This window comes from Perca flavescens, chromosome 3, assembly GCF_004354835.1.
Source record: "Perca flavescens isolate YP-PL-M2 chromosome 3, PFLA_1.0, whole genome shotgun sequence".
Lineage (NCBI taxonomy): Eukaryota > Metazoa > Chordata > Actinopteri > Perciformes > Percidae > Perca > Perca flavescens.
This window is the reverse complement of record NC_041333.1, coordinates 2,531,023-2,553,523: the sequence shown is the minus strand read 5'-3', so window position 1 is coordinate 2,553,523 and position 22,501 is coordinate 2,531,023. Positions and strand designations below refer to the sequence as shown.

At 40.3% G+C, this 22,501-nt stretch overlaps 1 protein-coding gene across 1 annotated transcript in view; it reads right to left on the bottom strand.

Moving 5' to 3' along the window:
* The window catches only part of b3glcta (beta 3-glucosyltransferase a), a 101,883-nt gene that overhangs the window by 44,968 nt on the left and 34,414 nt on the right, over positions 1-22,501 (bottom strand). Inside the window, exons 3-4 of the mRNA XM_028574627.1 lie at positions 18,033-18,072; positions 2,902-3,011 (exon numbers count right to left, since the gene is read on the bottom strand). Of these exons, the coding sequence (XP_028430428.1) occupies positions 2,902-3,011; positions 18,033-18,072 (150 nt within the window). The remainder of the gene's footprint in view (positions 1-2,901; positions 3,012-18,032; positions 18,073-22,501) is intronic.

The following is a 22,501-nucleotide window of genomic DNA, read 5'->3' as shown; positions in this document are numbered from 1 at the left end:
TATTTGTCCTTTGTTTATTTCTGAAGAAACAACAATGTATAAAAGGCTCCATTACCTTGTACCTCACATTATGTTAACTAGCATTTTAGTTAGCAATAATTAGCCTGTGCCTATTTTATCTCCTTACATATACCTACGCTCTCTGTCTCTGTAAGATTGGGAATGATTGAGATTTCTCTCGGCACAGCTACCAGAAGACTTCACACTTTCAGACAGGTTGCTCACGTCACATCTACGTCTTCAAGCTCAGTTGGAGGCTGCTCAGTAACACTCAGCCAGCACCGGAAAAGTGCTTCTAATATCCTTCACTGGTCTCCGTCCAGAGACACGGGATCTGTTGGTCCAGTTTATATAATGTCTATGGTTTCCCCTGACTCGTTTCCTGGTTCTCCTTCTCCATAAACAACATGAAATCAAGGAGAGGGTTAACTTCTCCTGCTCCAGATTTCCCACCGTGGTCAGAAAGAACAGAGGAGACACTTTGTTTCTCTCACTATGATTAGAGTCACTACTCGCTCCGAAGCTAATCACGTCACTCTCTCACTTCTCCCTCGCTTCACCACACACTCCACACACTCCACACACTCCACACACTCCACACACTCCACACACCACACACACACACACACACACACAGGCTTGACGCACACACCAGCACGCAAGTATACACATAAGGTCACTTGCGTAAAAAAAGAAGCTGGAGGCAGCAAAAAAACACAGCTGGCTAAACTATTTAAAAATAGGCGGGTTTGTTCAGGACACACCCGTCTGTCGCTAGCAACGATGACGCAGATTAGTGACGATTCTCTCCGACCAATCAGTAGTCTGCAGGTTACTGAGTTACCTTTTGGTATCGCCTCAGCTTGCTTGGAAACTCGACTGAGGAGGTACTAAAAAAAGTACCTGTTAGCAGGTACCAGGGACTTTTTTTCGTAATGGAAAACCAAAAAAGGCGAGTAGAGTCGAGGCGAGTTGAGCAGGTACCATGTAATGGAAAAACGCCATAACTGTCCTTGACACTGAAACCCAATTTGCTCCTGATGGGAAAGCCAGAAGCTTGCTTGGCAGCTCTGCCGCCATCGGTGAATGAATGCGTGTGAAAATGGGAAAATTGCAATGCCCTTTGTCCAGTGAGGTAGCAAGTCGCCAAATAAATGCAGTCCATTTGGAAAGGGAAAATGAAGTTAAAATGAAAGTTATCTTTGTTTTTCCATTTTCATCCCTTCCCTTTTCTGAAATTTTAGTATTCTTTTATTTTAATAAATTCTCTCTCAGGACTATGCAGCCTTGATGGAGGTAGGTACAACATGTGCTCTCTGAGTGCTTTTTATGTTCACCTGAGGCTGAAGGCATTTTCACTCTGATTCTGTGACGATAACTCATTTTGATCACAAGTCTTTTGGTCTTATATCTCTCTGAAAAGCTGTCAAGCATTTACTGCCATCTCTGAGAAGTTGCTGATTAAAATTCTCTCAGGATGTGGACTTAGCATGTGTAATTGCATGCAACAGATAGTAAAACCAGCCAGACATTGCTGAGATCATAAATGCAAACACAACATGATGTGGTATTCATAAATTCTGTCTCCTCTTATAAAAGCTGATGTCCATTAGTGTAACTGGATCTATTCCTGACAAATGTTATCCACTGGCACAAACTGATGCCACTATTCATTACAGGAAACATGAAACAATTGTTCCAAACTGTGGACACAATTTGACTTATCAGATTTAAACAATAATACATGCATATTGGACTTTGTATTGCTGAAGGGCGGAGTAAAAGATAAATAGGAGACAGAACAGACAACAGGGTGTCCAATACTTTTCCAAGAGCATGGTATTTACATGCTGTGGCATACTTTGCATTTTTCAAACCACAACAACAGCAATAAACTGAAAAATAACTCACTGTGATTATTTATATATTATTTCAATAGTGTAGATAAAAAGGAATTCTATGTGACATCCAGCAATGGAGGAACAAAAACAAAAAATCCAAAGCCACAGAAATATAAAGCCACATATGAGATCTAAATTGGTCACCTGCTTCAGGAAACACACATCATTCATCCAATTTACTGTAATATTGTCACTAGTGATTTAACCAAAAGGAATATAACTGAAGACTCAGAATGGACGAAAATTGGCATTTTTACCAGTACATGTGCTCTGTGTCCTCCTTTAACAGAATTCTGATGTGCCTAATGATATTGTACAAATGGCATTAAATAATGAGCTGATGTCCCGGGAGAAAATATAGCTTTTTCTTTCCTTGAGCCTTTTTTTCTATAGAATATCTGAATTACAATCAGTAATCACAAAATTCATAAACATGAACAAATGCGTTTGGATGGTCATCACTTCTCATTAAAAATGTATCTACAAGAGGCCAGAAATGGAAGGTTGATTTGTTGAGAAAAGCATAATCTATCCAAACATCAAAGCTGCACAAATATCTGGATCTCCTAAATACATCAAATTATAAGGAAGCACATGATCTGCTCACACAAGGAACTAAGAATGTTGCATATTTCAAACTACACTTTCATATTTCAGACTTAAGGGGTTTAATATGGAGAGTGCCATGAATAATTCTTTTTACTATCATTTAATATTTAAAACTATGAGTATTGTGTAATAGTGTAACAAATGGCACTTGGCAAAGCTTTTTTTTTTCTCTATTTAGTCATGTTACAGTTATGTGTACTTTCTCCCAAATGGATTTCCAATCAACAAAATGTTACAGCTTACAACAAGTCATACACAGATGTTCCTTTTACTGCTAGTGATGATCGTTACCTAGAAATGTCTTTGGAAATATATGTGAGCTTTCATGTGCTTTTCCTATTCCAAAATAAGAGTGTGTGTGTACATGAGTGAAAGGTGCCTTGAATCTTACCTCTGTGAGACTGTGTGCCTGCTTCAGCAGGTCTGCTCTCCGTCTTTCTGCCTGCCTCACATGGAAGGAGTTGCTTTGACTCTGGATGACGAAAACTATCTCCCGCAGGTCTGGAGGGACACAAAGGACAGAGATGAGAGTCCACTCACATAGTGTGAAAAAAGGATCATGGCAATCGATGACCTTCTGAGAGCGCGACGAGATAAGAACCGCGGCCTAAATAGCTGGCACAGCCCAGACTGTGTTACTTAATAAAAGATTAGCAGTCTCCCCCCTGAGTAACACCCAAAAGGTTGACACAGCCCAGCCGTTCTTCTTCTTGTTGAGCAACACGGCTGCATTCACAGTGAAAGTCAGTAATAACACTGCTCAATAATGTCAGTTCAAAAACTGTAATATAGGCTACCTCAATGTAGGGCTAAAAGATTAATTGCATTTGCAATAATATTGAGATATGTTAAAATGAGATTTTGTAATCGCAAAGGCTGCAATTACACTCTGGTGCGCGAGAGTAAAGCAGTCAGCAGAGAAAGCATCAATTTGGCACGCTACGCCGTAGCTTGACCTCAACAGAACCTGACACTGTGGAGACTTTAGTGTAAAGAAGGAACAGTATGTCAGTTGCGCGTACCCCAATGTAGCAACACTACTCAGCACTGACATGTACAAAATAACCGCATATTAAATCGCGATAATGGTTAAAAATAAAAAATTAAACAATTAAATTAGTTTCCAAAATCTTTCAGCCCTACTTCAATGCCGACAACATGTTTAGATACAATCTTTGTCATTGACCCAGCTTGCTGCAGTTCCTCTTCATGTGAAATCCATTTACTGTACAGGGCAGTAATAGTGACACAGCTCAGTGAAGAATGACATGGCATGGCAGAGGGGGAGGGAATAAAAAAGAAAGCTGTCATTTTGTCTTTGGCTCTGTACAATTACATTTGACAACTCCTAAATCCTGTAAGCTGTCCCTCACATCGACCTGAAGTCTGCAGCAGCTGGCTGAAATGACTGTGTCAACAAAAAGGCTTTTCAAGGATTTAGAGCTGAGAGGTGGGAGCCAATATCCAGGTGTGAAGTAAGATGAACAGGAGAGGAGATGTCAGAGTGACAGGCAGCTCAGAAACTTCCCAGTAATTACAGTAGATGTGCTGGTTTTTTTTGTGTATGCTTCCCTCTGAATTTGAGCTTAAACAAACTTTACAGGCTTTGTGCCAAATTATTCTCATTTGCTTTAGACATTTTAATTAGCTACTTAAGTATGTGTACGGAATAGTTATAAAGAGTGTACCATGTCATAAATTAGAATTTCCAGAAGGAGTTTTTCACATTAAGTTTCGCTAAATATGCTGACTAAGTGTATTTTACTGTTTCAAAACATCAATAAGTAGCAGCCACTGTTGACAGGTCTATAATCATCCCAGTGGAATAGTGTAAAAGCAATACAACGAAAAAGGGGAAGGGCGAGTGCTGACAATGGCAGGATTAGATGGATCGCCTCCTCCTCAATTACACTACTTGAACCTATTCCCACCCTGGGCTCAGAAATATTAGCGGTGGGGTCAGGGGTAGACACTATGTCAGAGTGCAGTTTCTGTGTCAGATCTTCTTAATTAAGTGTCGGTGGGTGTGTCGCGCCTATTGCTCAGCTCATAACAAAGATCCCATTGATCCTGGAGCACTGGTAAGGGAGGGGGGGCGGGGGGGAGATTTACTTGCTAAATCTCAGCATGTCCATCTCCCAACAGATCTAACCTCCGCCGAGAGCGAAGCCTAGAGAGAGCGAATATCACTACGCCACCTCTAAATGTCCTTCTGCTGAATTTGCTAAATGAAGGCCTGTTTGTGAACGTGTGTGTGCATCTGGTTTCACATAAAGCAGTGCATTTCAAAGCCCCAGGTGAGGTAGCAGCCTCCCGATACTGCACAGCACAGCAATAACACCAGCTGCATGACACTAACAGCAAAATCAGATAAGAAGGTGGCCAATCCCTCATTGTGCAGATAATGCATACCCCCAATGCCAAAGCAAAGGAGAATGAGGGGTAAAAAAAGAAACTAATTAAGACTCTATTCACTGGCCTCGTCTCCACACTAATGGCTTTCGATTAATCATCAAACAACAGGGAGGAAAGGAAAAATCCTGTTCTTCCTTCACCTCCATAATCCTTGTGTCCTTCTCCTATCAGGTTTGTGCACTCCCATGACACTCATGGCAGCCCATGCAAGATTACAATTGTGCAATCAATACGTCCACCTGTATTTAATTATAGGGCAAAGATTTTAAACAACGCTTTTGGTGCCAAGGATGCCACAAAGCACTTTTCACTGGATAGGTGAGATAGGTATCACACAGCGTAGGATTGTGTGAGTTACAGGCGAGACTGCGAGCTTTAGTTTTGGGATTGATTTATTGGAGCCGGCACTGGGAAAACGTCAATCTACTGTCAGCTGTTATCACAGGACACAAGTGAGGGAAACAAGAAATAAAACCACAAACTCCAAAATGAAACTGCCAATATCAGCTCACTAACCCTACAGTCACATTAGCTACAAAAGAGAGCGACACGCACTCGCTTGTGGGCGCTCCCTTATTAGAAATTATCTGGGCATGCCTAGCTTACCTATTCAGAGGTATTGTTAAGTCACAAAGAACAATGTTTTTGGATTTAAAAGTATTTATTTCTCGATAGAAGTAACAAAAAATATGAGATAAAATGGTAAACATATCAGATATGTACAGAAATACGATGTCCTGAAGCGTTTCCGCCGTCTTGAATGATTTTCTTCGACTCGAGCAACCAACGGACATACGTCACGCTGCCTTCACGCTGCCTCACTCCGATTGGCTGTTGCTTTGTCGCATCGCTCAGCATTTGCATAAAATAGACTTCTCGTCTATTTTGGCCCTGCCTTGCTCGTGGCAGCGGCGAGCTTGTCGCTTGTCACTGGCAAACAGCCACTCCCATTGAAAATGAATGGCAGCCTGTCGCTTTGTCGCTGTGTCTTGTAGCTAATGTGACTGTACGGTGGCTGTCACTAAGTCGTTTCCTGTATATCGGTAGTTTAATTTAAAAGACATATAGACACTTTATGATCCATTTCTGTATAAAAGGGCGCGCACACCTTGCGTAAAAAATATAAATAGAAGACCGTCCTATTTTAACCCTTTTAGAGCGGATCTCCGCGGAGCATACGCACCACTACGCGCTGCTCTCGTGCCCGGTGTAGCCAGTTGCATTGATTCATTGGCCGCCCCCCATGTATGATGATGAATCCTGCTTTGGTGATCCCCTGACTAGCTCTATCATCAACCCTAGAAACCTAAGCCTTTAGTTGAAGGCCCTGCCCAGTACAGCCTCAGAGAGCTGCTAGTGTGGCTGTAGAGTCATGTTTCCTTCTGTCTTCTTCCTCCTGTAAAGCACTTTCAAACTTGTGCTTTACAAAGCGCTATATCAATTAAGTTTGCTTGCCTTTTTGCCTTTTACTTGGCAGTTGCAAGTGTATTTGGGTAGGATGATGCCAGATGTTTGCTCAGGAGTTTGCGGTCATTGCAATGCTTGTTACGGTGTCTGTGAGTGCTTGACAAGGTGTATTTAATGTTTGCTTGGTCTGTTTTCACAGAGGTAATGCTTTTAGTACCAGCAGTATTAACTATAGTTGCATTAATAGCAGTATTCCCAGAGGTGAAAGCATGCAATCAATTGCTCGGTTTAATAGTAGGGCAAAGATATTAAGCGGCACCCTGGTGCCTAACATGCCACAAAGCTCTTTTTTGTTGGTTAAGTAAAATTATCTATGGATGCTCCTAGGCTGAAAATATGCCTTGAATGAAAAAGACTGAAGGTTAATGGGAAGATAAAGCCAAGGCCCCTGTCACCTTGGAGCAGATGATTTTATTTTACCAGGCTGATGGAACTAGAAAAGCATGAGTCTAGTGTTCGTTTGTCTCCCCTCACTCATTCAGTATTCCACAGAGGCCACTCCATAGAAAATAAAAGAGACTGTAACAGCCTTGAAATATATTGGATGAAATGAGACACAGGAGAATTCTGCCTCCTCCTTTCTCTGATCGGATACTTTAGTCAGTGCACATAGCCACCTTTTAAAGGCCATCACCATCTGGTCCATGGCCTCCTCTCTGTGAGAAGGATTCTCTGCATACAAGAGGGCAGAGGATCAGACTGATTACAGAATCAAGGACGATTAACTAAAATGTGTTTGTATTTCTCGTAGTAATTATCTGCACTTGAATGTAGATTGTGCATTCTCGTAGTAGCCTGGCCCTGCAGTGTTGTCACCTCGTTGACACAAATCAATAGTGACACTTCCTTAGAGCGGGATGGCCGACGTTGCCAAGTGGCAGAGGAGCTGAGAGCACACTGACCTCTAGGCACTCCCGGAGCTCTGTCATCTCCATCAGTGTCACAGAGCAGGTGTGTGTAGTCACCAGAGCTGTCACAGAAACATGTCATACAGCCGGGAGTATCCCCATCCCCACGGTTAAATAAACACACGTCCATGGCAAGGCAAAAGTGACAGTAAGCATGCACAAATGAATGCGTGGATAAGTTAGGGAGAGCAGCATTTGAAATCTAGTTCAGGATTCTGAAAGAAAAGGGAGCCAGAAAGCAGATCAATAGTGCAATTTCAATGACAAACATCTGCAAAAGTAGAGAGGGATACAATTCTGCAAGTGGGGCCATTACGCTGTTGTGGTAACAATGAAACTGCCATGACAGATCCAGAGTTCTTCATTGCCAGCACATATTCAGAGATGATAGAGGATGTCAATAGCTCATTTCCATAGTCGGCGGGCCTGACTTCCCCATCCAGCAGCTGATTGTGCTGGTGTAAAACCTGCTACAGTCCAATGACTCACATCATTAGACTCCCAGAGACAAGATGGCCTAGAATCATCCCTCTCCTAAAAATCCCCCTCCATCTCCATCTCCCTCACGTCTAAAACGGTGCATCTGAGAGACATGCTACACCGAAGAGAATTGGGTTGCAGTTATTCTGACCAAACTAACCATGACCGTCACACCAGACAGCACCAGGATTTAATATCCAATCCACAGACATCCGGTGATATTCAATCTGGAAGCCCAAATTCAATATAGCCAACTTTTTTAGGCTGTTGAGAGTTTGATTTAGCCATATAAAAAATAAAATAAAATGACCTTCCCTATAGGCAATCAGAGGCCTATGTGTCACGCAGCAAGTGAAATGATTTTCTATCATCCTAAGTCTTATATTAATACAGACTTTTAATTGCCTTGCACAAGATCAATAGAGAGCATGAGGTATTTAACTTTCAGCTTACTGCTGAAAAGGTCAGCGTCATAAATATCTCTCAGTAAAAAAGAAGAAAGGGGGCAGACAGAAAGGGAGCGAAATAAGGAAGCAAACCAATCAAGAGGTAGGGAGATGCACTAAGATTGCAAAAGAAGAGAGCAAGTGTGTGTGTGTGTGTGTGTGTGTGTGTGTGTGTGTGTGTGTGTGTGTGTGTGTGTGTGTGTATGTGTGTGTGAAAGAAAGGTATGCATACGGGGGAAGCAATCAGAGGGGAAAAGTATCTCTCTCCAAGTAGTAATGCAAAAACAAAACAATTATACAGCAGATGCAACACGTAAAGTTGGAAAATAGGGGTCTCCAATCTGTAATAATCACACTCATTACTGGTTCTTTAGAGTTCACGACTCCACAGAAGACTCTGCTAAAGACTAATGAGAGCTGAACTCAAGCCTTAAACCTCACTTAGCATCAATAATTCAGCAAGCTAAGGCAATTAACGATTATCAGACTCCAGGTTTTGCTTACGAAACCCTCATTATCCATTTTAGTATTTCTTGACACCACTTGAAAATACTCATTTTTGATTTTGAAAGAAGCATGATTTCATACCTCATACACTGTCAGTGACATTTGAGGATGGATGTGTGGTGCTCTTTTAATTTTGGAAAATGAAGTCATCAGCCATGTTCAGAATAATAAAGAAAGACAGCAGAACAATAGAGGTGGCATGCAGCCAGGCACTAGGAAATGTGACAGGGTAAGAAAATAAGGAAAACTAAATACACAGGGAATATTAGTTGGTATGCAGGAAGAGTTCCATCAACACCTTGTGAACACTGTACCTTCCTAAAGATACAGTGCACATCTCCCTGGTCTGAAGAAGCTGGCTCCGAGCCACTTCGTGAATACAATACAACTGCTGAGGAGACAGTAGCACTGCATTCCTGTGCGTAATTATTGTTATAGTGATAATCTGATTTAAATTCTGGCACACTTTCCCTGCTCTCAAGCAATACCATTCATTGTTCATGGTACAGCGTTGCTCTGTGTCTTCAACTATCAAACACTATACATTATAAAAGAATAATCCACCTTTAAAAAGGTGATGTACCTCGAATCTGCCGTTTGTTGTTTCTTCCTCCCACATGTAAAGACCTAAACTCACATGTCATTTATTTTTATACTGCATCAACAGTGAACACCTGATTCAGGTGCTATTCCCTAAAAGGTCAAAGAGCAAAGGTTTATTTCTACATTTGCAGCAAAGTTTAACAATCATACTAAGAAACACAGATACTGGCCATAACCAGAAGAAACAGTAGACAAAAAGAGAGTAGAAGGGGACGAAATACCAATTTCTCCACCATTGTAGCACCACCAGACCATAACGTAATGCAGCCAGGCGGTAAGGAGTTCAAATCATGATTGAGCAGAGATAAAAATCCTGCTTCATGGTGTCTGAAGGTCTCATGGTTTCTTTCCATTTAAACACATTTTTCACACATACAACTAACAAGAGATGTAGTTACTTTGAGAGCACAAAGAATGTTCCACCAACCAGTTTCTCGCTATTAGAATAGAATACATATATCAGTCCCTCCAGGATTTCGCGATGTCGCGATCGCGCCAATTCACGCAAATTCAACCAATCACCGCGACTTTGGTGCGACTTGCAATTTTGACCAATCACCGCAACTTTTCTGCAACTTTGACCAATCATTGCGGTCTCCTGCAAAGCGTCGTCATACATCAGCAAACTCACTTCCTTGTTTTGTTCAGAAGATGCAGCAGCATGCGCAGCACACATGTGTGCTGTCAACGTCTCACATTTACCTACAAAAATAACAGCAAAGGACCGTGAAAAACAGTATCCAGATGTTCTTTACGAAAGCGGGGGTAAACTGTTTTAACGATTTAAAAGTCGCTGAAGTTGCTGCCGTTTTAATCCTGGCTGTCGGCTCTCTGCAGCGGGTGGGGCTAATGTTCCGTTCCCTCCGCGACTGACGCTTGCACACACACAAACACACACACAGACACACAACACACACGGTGGATGCAGGAGAAAAAGGAGATGAGACGACACAATGACCTAAATTGAGGACAGCTACGCTCGTTATTCTAAGTGCAATGATAAGTCAAAGTCAGTACTTTATCAAACTGTATGAATGTGAGTCCCAGGCCAGGTTAGGAAATTAACTAACAATGTAAAGATCAACAAGCCACTGATAGATATTTTCAAATTTGATTCATTCAATAAATTATAATTTTTTTGTCTTAAATCCACCAGCCATTTTCATATTATACCAACATTTGCAGCATCCTGAGCCTTTTTGGTAAGGTTACTAGGAAAACTCAGCCCAGGATAGTTTTATTCTCCCCAAAACATGTTTCCTTTTTATTTTTAAAGAACTATACAAAAAAACTTTTTTTTGCAACTTTCACCGTTTCCCGCAACTTCATTGCAACAAACATACAAAATACATTGCAACTTTTATCGCAATTTTTTACAAAAGCTCCCGCGAAATCAGGCATTTTGGACCGCAACAATCTCAAAAAAAGGCCGCGAAATCCTGGAGGGAATGATATATATATACACATTATTTATTCTCTTAAAGCTATAGTGCGTAGTTTCTGTCTCCCCTGTGAGGAATTCTAAGTAATGAAAACAATTCTGTCAGTGCATCCACACGATACAAGGCTGACGTGACCAGGCACTAGGGCTGGGCGATATGGACCAAAAGTCATATCCCGATAGATTTTGGCTGAATATCGATATACGATATATATCCCGATATTTTTTCCGCAAAGTGAGAGCAAATGTTCAGTCAAAGCCAAAATCAAATATGACATGTCACATGTAGTTTCATAGAAACAGTTGCAAAATCAAATAAATAATAAACCGGTTTCTTCACCTGGTTCATGATTAAATGCTCAGCTGTTCAAATAACAATAAAATGTAAACCTAAATACTGTATAACAGGAGTAGCCTACCTTTTTTGAAATCAAAGCTCCATATTTGTGATTCGTTCCAAAGGTCAATTAAGGTTTTGATATTAATATAATCTACTTTGTTCAAAATGTAATGCCTCATGCCTGTAAGCCTAGGTTTATAGTCCCATTCTTCCACTTGATACTGCTTCCACTTAAGTAAACTAAAAGATGAACTATCGACTACAAAACAAAGAAACTAATTAATGTGTTAATACAAAGAATATTTATTATGATCGGTACACAGATCTGAGTCCAAACGGAAACTTCACCCTTCTGAACTAAGAGTTTCTGCTTCAAGGTGAAGTTTAAAACAGACTGAAATGTCCAGGCTCATTCCTCCACTATTTATTTCTGTATGTATTTATGCGTTACATGTCATTTTAACGGGCACTGAGCTCCAGATCCTGCAGCTGCAGACGGTCTCTGCTGCCCCTGTAGCTTCTCTCCGTCCGCCTGCCGCGGCAAACTTAGTGGAACTTTCCGCCGATATCGACATACAGGTCGTCCTGGACTACGTGTAAGATCCTACCGATCACCATTCTGTCTTTGGCTGGTCCGATTTGGATCAGCAGGGACAGCGCAGCAGCGAGGCAAAGCTGTGTTTTTCGGGGGAAGAGACGCTGCTGCGGCCGGCCATGGAGCTCTCAGCCTTCCGCTGCCGCCGGAGCTCAGGTTGCTGGTCAAGGCGGCATACATAATCATAAAACACATTGTCACCTGTTAAATGTTATTCATTGCCGTTTGTTCTTTTCATTCCTATCGAACATAATTAAGCAGTACAAAAGTCCGGCATCTTTAGCGTTGATCTGAATGCTTCGGACCCCTGTTCCAAGATGGCGGCGGTTTTGACGTATGTTTAGAACCTCAAGGCGACATCTGTGTATATATCTATGGGAGCAAGGATCACATTTGAACTATATCGATATATGCGATATGGTCTAATTCCATATCTCATTTAAAAATATATCGATATATTTTTTATATCGATATATCGCCCAGCCCTACCAGGCACCGCCACTGACCTACATTGCGAGTCAATTTCCGCCGTCGCGAGTAGTATAAAGGAACGGGGGATTTTCAGGGGGAACACAGGACTTTCACCCGGGAGAGCCGGGTTTGCGTCCCGCGTGCGGTGATTTTTAAGCCGTTTCAGCCGTTCTAAACCCAACCATTTATTGTGTTCCTAAGCGTGTTTTTGTTGTTATTTTCCGTGTTTTTGTCACTGTTTTGTTACTAAAGCCTTTCCCTGTGTTCTTTTCCTAAACCCAACCATTTTTTTTTTGGTGGGTATGTTTACATCAGCTGTATACAGCGTAGGCATACACGTGGATAGCTGAAAATGCGTACAATAACAAGCCATTTTGCTTTATGAAAGTGGCGTGTATATTTACGCAAAGTCATGATGCCATGTTGAAGGAGGACACAGAGGATTAAAAAACATGACGGACTCTTCAGAAGAGGTCATTATCTTCACTTGAGCTTCTGCGCAGGAAAGTCACAATCTTCTGAACATAGTCATACTGAGAAATCCAGAGAGAGATGTGTGGAGCTGATAGTCTTAATTAGCTTTGTAGCAACTCATTTGGCAATGGCTTGAATGTAACGGACGTTCATTAATATCAAAAAGTTATGCACTAAAGTTTTAACTTATATTTATTAATTGTTTGTTTATCTTTAGAGTGTTTAGAGTTCCCCCTATCCCTTGCTGCTGCAACAGTTCCCATTGTGGGATTAATAAAAGGATTTAGAATCCTTTTATTCATTAAATTTTTTTAATGAATAAATTTTTTCTAGTTTTTTATTGAAATTTTAGCAGTTCAAGTCCAATGAATAGCTTGAAATGGTACAAAGGTAAGTGGTGAACAAAAAAGAAAGGTTACCCAAAACTGAAAAATAATGTACATTTCAGAATTTTACAAAAAGGCCTTTTTCAGGGAACAAGAAATGGGTTAACAACATAAAGCTGTTCTGCAGCAATGGAGGTTGATCAAGCTTTGAAAGTTGGTGCTACCAATTCCCACAGGTGTTCCAACTTGTCTGGATTACTTCCAACCCCCTCTGTTTGTATAAAAGTATTGTTGGAACACACTGTGGTACCATACCCTCGTGAGCATTATATGAACAGTATTGTACTGCAGAAAGTAGTGTGTTACTATAAAAATGGCGGGAAAAAGGCAATTAACAATGGAAGAGAGACAGACCATCATAACACTTAAGAATGTTGGTCTTTCCTACAGAGAAATTGCAAAGAAAGTCAAGGTGTCAGTGAGTACAGTATTCTTCACCATCAAAAGGCACTTAGAAACTGGGGGAAACTCTGACAGGAAGAGGTCTGGCAGACCCAAAACCACAACAGAATCAGAAGACAAGTTTCTGAGAGTCAACAGCTTGCGTGATAGGCGGCTCACAGGACAACAGCTTCAAGCACAGCTTAATAGTGGTCGTAATAAGAAGTCTCAGTTTCAACTGGAAAGAGAAGACTTGGAGCTGCAGGTTTGATAGGTCGAGTTGCAGCAAGAAAGCCATTGCTAAGACGTCAGAATAAGAAAAAGAGGCTTGCCTGGGCCAAGAAACATCGTCAATGGACTACTGAAGACTGAAGAAGGTATTATGGACTGATGAATCAAAATTGGAAATCTTCGGTTCATCACGCAGGATTTTTGTACGCTGTCGAGTAGGCGAAAGGATGGTTCCTCAGTGTGTGACATCAACTGTCAAACATGGAGGAGGAAGCATGATGGTCTGGGGCTGTTTTGCTGGATCCAGGGTCGGTGATTTGTACAGAGTGAAAGGCACCCTGAACCAAAACGGCTACCACAGCATTTTGCAGCACCATGCAGTACCCTCTGGTATGGGCCTAGTTGGTCAGGGGTTCATCCTACAGCAAGATAATGACCCAAAACATAAGTCCAAGCTATGCCAGAACTACCTTAGGAAAAAAGAACAAGATGGTAAGCTTAAAAACATGGAGTGGCCAGCACAGTCACCAGACTTAAAGGACAATTACGGCGCAAAACGAACCTAGGGGTTATTAACTGATGTGTAACTACTCTGTTGCTCTCTGGGACATGTTTTCATGCTAATCGAATGAGTTTGGAGCTTTGACGAGGCTACCGCGGACCGCTGGTTAGCTTACAATGCTAGTATTTGGGGCATGGGGACACTCAAATTAAATCATTATTTAATACCACTAAAAAGATAGATTATAAAGACAGTCGCGTTCATGTTTACTTGCGGAAGCCATCTTGGAAACCAGTCATGACTAGTCGAACGCCGTGCAACGTGGAATCTCCATAGACAGTATGGGAATCTCAGACTCATAATGGCGCTCGTTTTTCGACTAGTCATGACTAGGTGAGCCTCGTCAAAGCTCCAAACTCATTCGATTAGCATGAAAACATGTCCCAGAGAGCGACAGAGTAGGTACACATCAGTTAATAACCCCTAGGTTCGTTTTGCGCCGGAATTGTCCGTTAAACCCCGTTGAGCTGGTTTGGGATGAACTGGACAGAAAAGTGAAAGCAAAGCAACCTACAAGTGCCACACATTTACGGGAACTTCTGCAACAGAGTTGGGAAGAACTTTCTGAAGAATATTTGATTATCATTGTAGAAAGAATGCCATGAGTGCATTCAGCTGTTATATCTGCCACAGGGGGCTACTTTGATGAGTCAACAATTTAGAATACATTTTGGTTTATAAATTGATTCCATGATTTCTTTTTTAACTTCAATTATTTATTTGTTCTATTCTTTCATTTCAGAGTACAAGAAGACATTGAACTGCATGAATTTCAATAAAAACCTGAAGAAATTGGGGTGTTCTAAAACTTTTGACCAGTAGTGTCTATAGAGGTTTATGCCTTGACGCAGAAGGTCCGGGGTTCGAGTCCGACCTGGACGACTTCCCAGCATGTCTTCCCCCTCTCTCTCCCCTTTCATTTCTGGCTGTCCTTTCCATTATAAAGCTGAAATTACCCAAAAAATCTTAAACCCCCCCCCCCCGACATAATCTTAAACTAAAAACTTAAAGTTTAATTGAGAAAGTTCTTTGTATGCATTACTGTGCATCATCACATCACATTTTATCTATTCTACTTTTTCGTCTGTGAATTGACTGAATTGATTGGGCACGACAGCCAAAGGCCTTCCAGGATTTGTGTTCTGTCTATTGTTTTTGCGGTACAGCAGAGTATAACTTCATATAACTATAGTTTTGATAATGTATCGTTTAATATAAACTGATTTAGAGAAGAAGAAAGCGAACGATGCCGGTGTAATATTCCTTCATTTATGAACTAAATTTAATGGCCAATTGAAGAAGTGTTCTCCTGTCGGCTAACATTTATGCTGGCACTGAAGAGACAATAGAGTGTGTGGAAAACAGACATCTTTTGATTGTGCTGGAGATTATGTTACATTCAGTTGGGGCTCTGTGCACTGATGGAGAATGGTTTTAGCCCTTCTATTTTAACAATGCAGTTATGTTTGTTTTTTTCCCCCAAACATTATCAGACAGGCCCAAAAACCATCTCATGTCCTCCACCCATGTCAGCTCCTCCCCTCAGGCAGAGCGTACAGCCTTCCCCTGATCAGGCTTGTTTCTCCCAACTCGTCACATACTGAGGTTTGGTCAGAGGCCCTCATCGTCAGATACCGACGCACACGCCACCCTTTAGCGCCTGTATGGGTCGACCCGGGCAGAACAACCGCTCGACTGTTCTGGACTTATCTTATATTGTGGCTGGCTCAAACTACTTGTTTTCCCTTTCTGTAGGGGATGTTCTCCAAGGTTTCAGCTCTCCGTGTTGTTGAGATGTAGCATGATGCGGTTTTTAAAACACTACATGCAGCACAATCTGGCCAGAGGACTCACACTGCTTTATGTAATCCAATAATGTAGATGTGCAGTGTGTACATACTGTACATAATGCCTCAATTCATTCAGACGTAAATGAGAAATCATTCTATTTAGATTTGAAGATAAGAAGAAACGTTATTGTCATTATACTGCTGTACAAGACAACGAAACAACAACATTACAATGGCACTCTCAGGACTTAATGCACAGATAAACAATGATGCAAGCATGCATCAGCAGCATTTGGCACCCTGTATTCCCTCCAAAGAAACATTGTTTGAGTGATTATTTCCAATACCTTCTAAAAGGTCAGCAGCTCCTTTAAAATAAACAAGCCAGTCGTTACTTTTGATGTTCGCTGTATTGTTAAAACAATAGAAAGCCAGAATTTCCTTTATCCATCTGAATTTCTGCCCACAAACAATATTCTCTGCAGGGGAGCGTAGCCTTTCTGGTGTGACAAAGGGAGTTACTATGGCGGTGCCAGATAGTGGAGCTCCATTTTTCGGATAACTGTCTGTTTGTATTTCCTCTGTGTGCTGAGGTGCCAAATGAGAGCATTATGGAGTTGCTTTTGTTTGCTTTTGCGTCTGTGGTGACCCAGTTGAATGAAGAATAGGCAGAGGTCCAGATAAACTGGCTCCAAACTCCTCTGCAGGCTCCCAAAAACCATTTCTCAGATAGGGAATGTTTGAGCCCCCTGTAGCATGAAATGCATGCATTAGATCTTTGTATTTGCTCAACTTATGAAATTCCTGGTTGCTGTCAAATCAATAAAGAGATATGGACTATATTTATGAAAAAGTCTGAGGAACTCTGAAGATTACATTTTCAAGGCAGGCATCAGAACAAAGCCCTTTTATCCATTTCATTTAACAGCATTTACTATTCAAATGTCAGACTCTCCAACCTTTTTTCATTTCAAAATTTACAATTCATGATTATATCAAGTAACAATGTATTTCAACCCTTTGAGCACACAGTTAAAACTGAAAAATACTCAGTAATAGGTCTTCCCTTTGAATGTCATCCAACATTACAAATGAGTTCCTCTGATGCAGATGGATTTAAATATCAAACACAAAGACCAAAACATGACCCATACTATAAATATCAGCTTTGAACACACAGGTACTATCAAAGACAGCAGCAATAGCATTGATATAAATGGATACAAATATGAATAGACATGATATATTGTAGTCTTGATAAGACCTTAGATTACGGTTTACAAATTAAAATGTAATTATTAAGTATATATGGGGTATCAATAAAATACATCCTGGGTTCTGGGTACAGGTTATCGTATAAATAGATAACAACTATGTGTTTAATAGAGAAAGTTTTGCTCTCACTTAATAAACATAGGATACAGTAGTTTTCTTACTGGGTTATTAGACAGGGAAAGTTATTGTTGATATTGCAATCAAATGAGTTATTCATTAAAAAATGTTAAAAGCTTTTAATTTTTATGGTTTGCATTATTGTTGCTGGGGAACAAAACATCAAGCTAGAACGATGTGTATGTATAAAACAGTTTGTCTTTGAAATTATGATAAAATATTGTAAAAAAAATAAAAATAAATGCAGAGTATTATCAATCGGTAAATCAAAGCTGACATTAGTAAAGATCTTCACCCAGAAATTAAATGTATTGCTTTTTGTATTGTTTATTATTGGACAACATACAGTATAAAGAATAGCATGGTGAACTATTTCCCCTTTCAGTCAAGTCAATATATCGTTATTTTACTGTATATATTATATATTAGTTCAGGGTTCCTTCCAAATGCAAATGTGTTATTGCTTACTCCTTCGCCTTTAGTAAGTATTCCATTCCAGAATACTGATACTGTACTGGATGGGCTGTAATCTAAAGGGCTATCCATTTAAGTTTAGCTTCTTTTTTTGTCATAATTCCCTACTTCTGCTCCCTACTTCTGCTTCTACTGAAATTAGAATAAAATAAGACTTACCCAGTTGATTGTTGTGGATGACATACATATCATCTTGGCTCTAAAAAGAGAGAAAGACTTCAATAATTACAGCAACAAAAATATCTTTAAACACATCTTCAAATAATGACCTATATACATACACGTTTGTTTGTACAAAAGATGCAGAAACTGTCTGAAAACGGCTTGTGTGAAGATGCTTAGTTTCAGCTAAATACTCCATTTCATCTTCCTAATCACTAATTAAGACTTAGTGATACTAAATATGGAAAGCCCTAAGGGTTATTTGGAGTAATAATGGGTGATACCCCACATCATTAGTCCTTCCTAATTGTGTGGGTTTTGTGCCTGCAGCATTTAGGCTCTGCGCATTCGGCTCAATTAAGGCGTTCAACACTGTTCCACCGCCAGAGCTGTCAGCGCACGTGGAAGACCACGGGGGGGGGGGGTGAGTAAATCAATCAAAAGATGAGCTAACTTTGAAGAGCTGTCTTTTACCTCCATCTTTCAGAGGAAACCTTTCAGTCGTGGGAGAAAGCGAGAACATGTGAGTTCTGGCTGTTTCCAGAAGTCTAGAGCAAGAACGGCAGAGTATTTATAGATAATGACAAACCGAGGCCTGTTTTGATTTATGACTTCCTCTAGACTAACAATCATTTTACTGGCAAGCTGTTGCAGCATTCAGAGAGCTTAACTAAGTCATAAATTTACTTTCAATGGGTGTGGTGCTGTGGTTACAGGGAATCACAGCAGTTCGGTGGCAGTTGTGAAGTAAACGTTTATATGCAACTCGCTAACTCAGCACAATTGGAGGGCTGGCAATTTTCATACAGTAATAGAGAACAACCTATCAATTTCATGGCAATGAACACTTTCCTGAAAATGTCATGACTACAAATCATTTATTATTTTTTGTTTGTTTCCTGCACTTCCTATCTTTCCTATTATATTCATCAAGTCCTGAATCGAGCGTTTGGACAAACATCGCACTGGCATATTTTCACATGTACAAATACGGTAATAGTAGAAAATTATGCACAGCGAGGATTCGTGCATATATGAGGCTTTTTTCCAGGTGATCAGAGTTAAAGGCAAATATATGCACAGGCAGACAAGATCATATCAGGGTGATTTAATTCAGTGGGTACAAGACATCAACTTAATTGGACTCAGTAGCATTAGTCATGCCCGCAAGGTTTCTGTCTCATCTTATCACACACTACTCCTCTGAAATCATTTCCTCAGCTGAAGAGAGAGGGCACCTCAAGGAAAAAAATGCATCTCATAAGCCAGGGGAATCTGATTCGTTATCAGATAATTACTCTTGTAAAATCTTTTCAACTTGGGAAAATGTATTATAGCAACAGGCAAATACTCCTAAAACAAATTTGTCTGGATGAATATGGTAGTTGTGGCAGAGAGTGGCAGGTGCAAAGTTTTTTTACTCACTCTCCTCCAGCACCACCCAACTCTCAGGCAGCGAGGAAACAGAAAATCACTGTCAAACTAAATGAATTAAGACCTCCAGTGTGATTAATTAACTGGTCGGTGAACATTCCAGTGTGTGTGTGTGTGTGTGTGTGTGTGTGTGTGTGTGTGTGTGTGTGTGTGTGTGTGTGTGTGTGTGTGTGTGTGTGTGTGTGTGTGTGTGTGTGTGTAACTGTGCGTCTGTAATGTGTGCATGCGAGTCTACTACATGAATTTCCATGACCCTATTGTAGATAAGACCTAATGTTTGATGACAGATTTTAATGAGACTTTAATGAGAAATCTCCAAATCTAGCCGAACTGTAGATACCCCGAGTCTGTTATACATCAATATGTAATGTTGTGCATGTTTCAGGAGCTCTTTCGTAATGAGCTGTTGTAATATAAAAGCTGTGTTTAGTCCCCAAAAAAGGCAGCCTTTTTCATTCATTTCAATTAGAGCACTATTTTTGGCACAGGCTGTCTCCTAAAGCAGCTGCCACAGGCTCATCTGGCAATAGTTGAAGCTGGCTCAGCTTTTCCACAGCACGCATCATCCAGCAAGGCATTGCTTTGGTCAATCAGTTACATGCAAGTGCACATTGTTTGTACTGTAGATTACTTTTTACTGTTACTTATTACTGATTACTTGTGTTTTATCACTGTGGAGGATAAAGTGTTGCTGGGATAACTTTACAAAGTTGTAAAATCTTGTCTTCCAGTATTTATACTTATTTTTTGCTTTCCTACATTTTTCATGGCCACTTTGCATTTACAAGTGATAATTTACACAAGATAGAGATTGAAATATCATGTGATATCAAATGATGTCAAATTATCTTCATTCAGCCTAATCAATAGAATATATATATATATATATATATATATATATATATATATATATATATATATATATATATATATATATATATATATACAGTGAGGAAAATAAGTATTTGAACACCCTGCTATTTTGCAAGTTCTCCCACTTGGAAATCATGGAGGGGTCTGAAATTGTCATCATAGGTGCATGTCCACTGTGAGAGACATAATCTAAAAAAACAAAATCCAGAAATCACAATATATGATTTTTTAACTATTTATTTGTATGATACAGCTGCAAATAAGTATTTGAACACCTGTCTATCAGCTAGAATTCTGACCCTCAAAGACCAGTTAGTCTGCCTTTAAAATGTCCACCTCCACTCCATTTATTATCCTAAATTAGATGCACCTGTTTGAGGTTGTTAGCTGCATAAAGACACCTGTCCACCCCATACAATCAGTAAGAATCCAACTACTAACATGGCCAAGACCAAAGAGCTGTCCAAAGACACTAGGGACAAACTTGTACACCTCCACAAGGCTGGAAAGGGCTACGGGGAAATTGCCAAGCAGCTTGGTGAAAAAAAGTCCACTGTTGGAGCAATCATTAGAAAATGGAAGAAGCTAAACATGACTGTCAATCTCCCTCGGACTGGGGCTCCATGCAAGATCTCACCTCGTGGGGTCTCAATGATCCTAAGAAAGGTGAGAAATCAGCCCAGAACTACACGGGAGGAGCTGGTCTATGACCTGAAAAGAGCTGGGACCACCGTTTCCAAGGTTACTGTTGGTAATACACTAAGACGTTATGGTTTGAAATCATGCATGGCACGGAAGGTTCCCCTGCTTAAACCAGCACATGTCCAGGCCCGTCTTAAGTTTGCCAATGACCATTTGGATGATCCAGAGGAGTCATGGGAGAAAGTCATGTGGTCAGATGAGACCAAAATAGAACCTTTTGGTCATAATTCCACTAACCGTGTTTGGAGGAAAAAGAATGATGAGTACCATCCCAAAAACAACATCCCTACTGTGAAGCATGGGGGTGGTAGCATCATGCTTTGGGGGTGTTTTTCTGCACATGGGACAGAGCGACTGCACTGTATTAAGGAGAGGATGACCGGGGCCATGTATTGCGAGATTTTGGGGAACAACCTCCTTCCCTCAGTTAGAGCATTGAAGATGGGTCGAGGCTGGGTCTTCCAACAGGACAATGACCCGATGGAACACAGCCAGGATAACCAAGGAGTGGCTCTGTAAGAAGCATATCAAGGTTCTGGCGTGGCCTAGCCAGTCTCCAGACCTAAACCCAATAGAGAATCTTTGGAGGGAGCTCAAACTCCGTGTTTCTCAGCAACAGCCCAGAAACCTGACTGATCTAGAGAAGATCTGTGTGGAGGAGTGGGCCAAAATCCCTCCTGCAGTGTGTGCAAACCTGGTGAAAAACTACAGGAAACGTTTGACCTCTGTACTTGCAAACAAAGGCTACTGTACCAAATATTAACATTGATTTTCTCAGGTGTTCAAATACTTATTTGCAGCTGTATCATACAAATAAATAGTTAAAAGATCATACATTGTGATTTTTTTTTTTTTTAAGATTATGTCTCTCACAGTGGACATGCACCTACGATGACAATTTCAGACCCCTCCATGATTTCTAAGTGGGAGAACTTGCAAAATAGCAGGGTGTTCAAATACTTATTTTCCTCACACTATATATATATATATATATATATATATATATATATATATATATATATATATATATATATATATATATATATTAGTACAGGCCAAAAGTTTGGACACACCTTCTCATTCAATGCGTTTCCTTTTATTTTCATGACTATTTACATTGTAGATTCCTACTGAAGGCATCAAAACTATGAATGAACACATATGGAATTATGTACTTAACAAAAAAGTGTGAAACAACTGAAAACATGTCTTATATTTTAGATTCTTCAAAGTAGCCACCCTTTGTTTTTTTATTAATAAGGGAAAAACTTCCACTACTTAACCCTGACAAAGCACACCTGTGAAGTGAAAATCATTTCAGGTGACTACCTCATGAAGCTCATTGAGAGAACACCAAGGGTTTGCAGAGTTATCAAAAAAAAGCAAAGGGTGGCTACTTTGAAGAATCTAAAATATAATACATGTTTTCAGTTATTTCACACTTTTTTGTTAAGTAC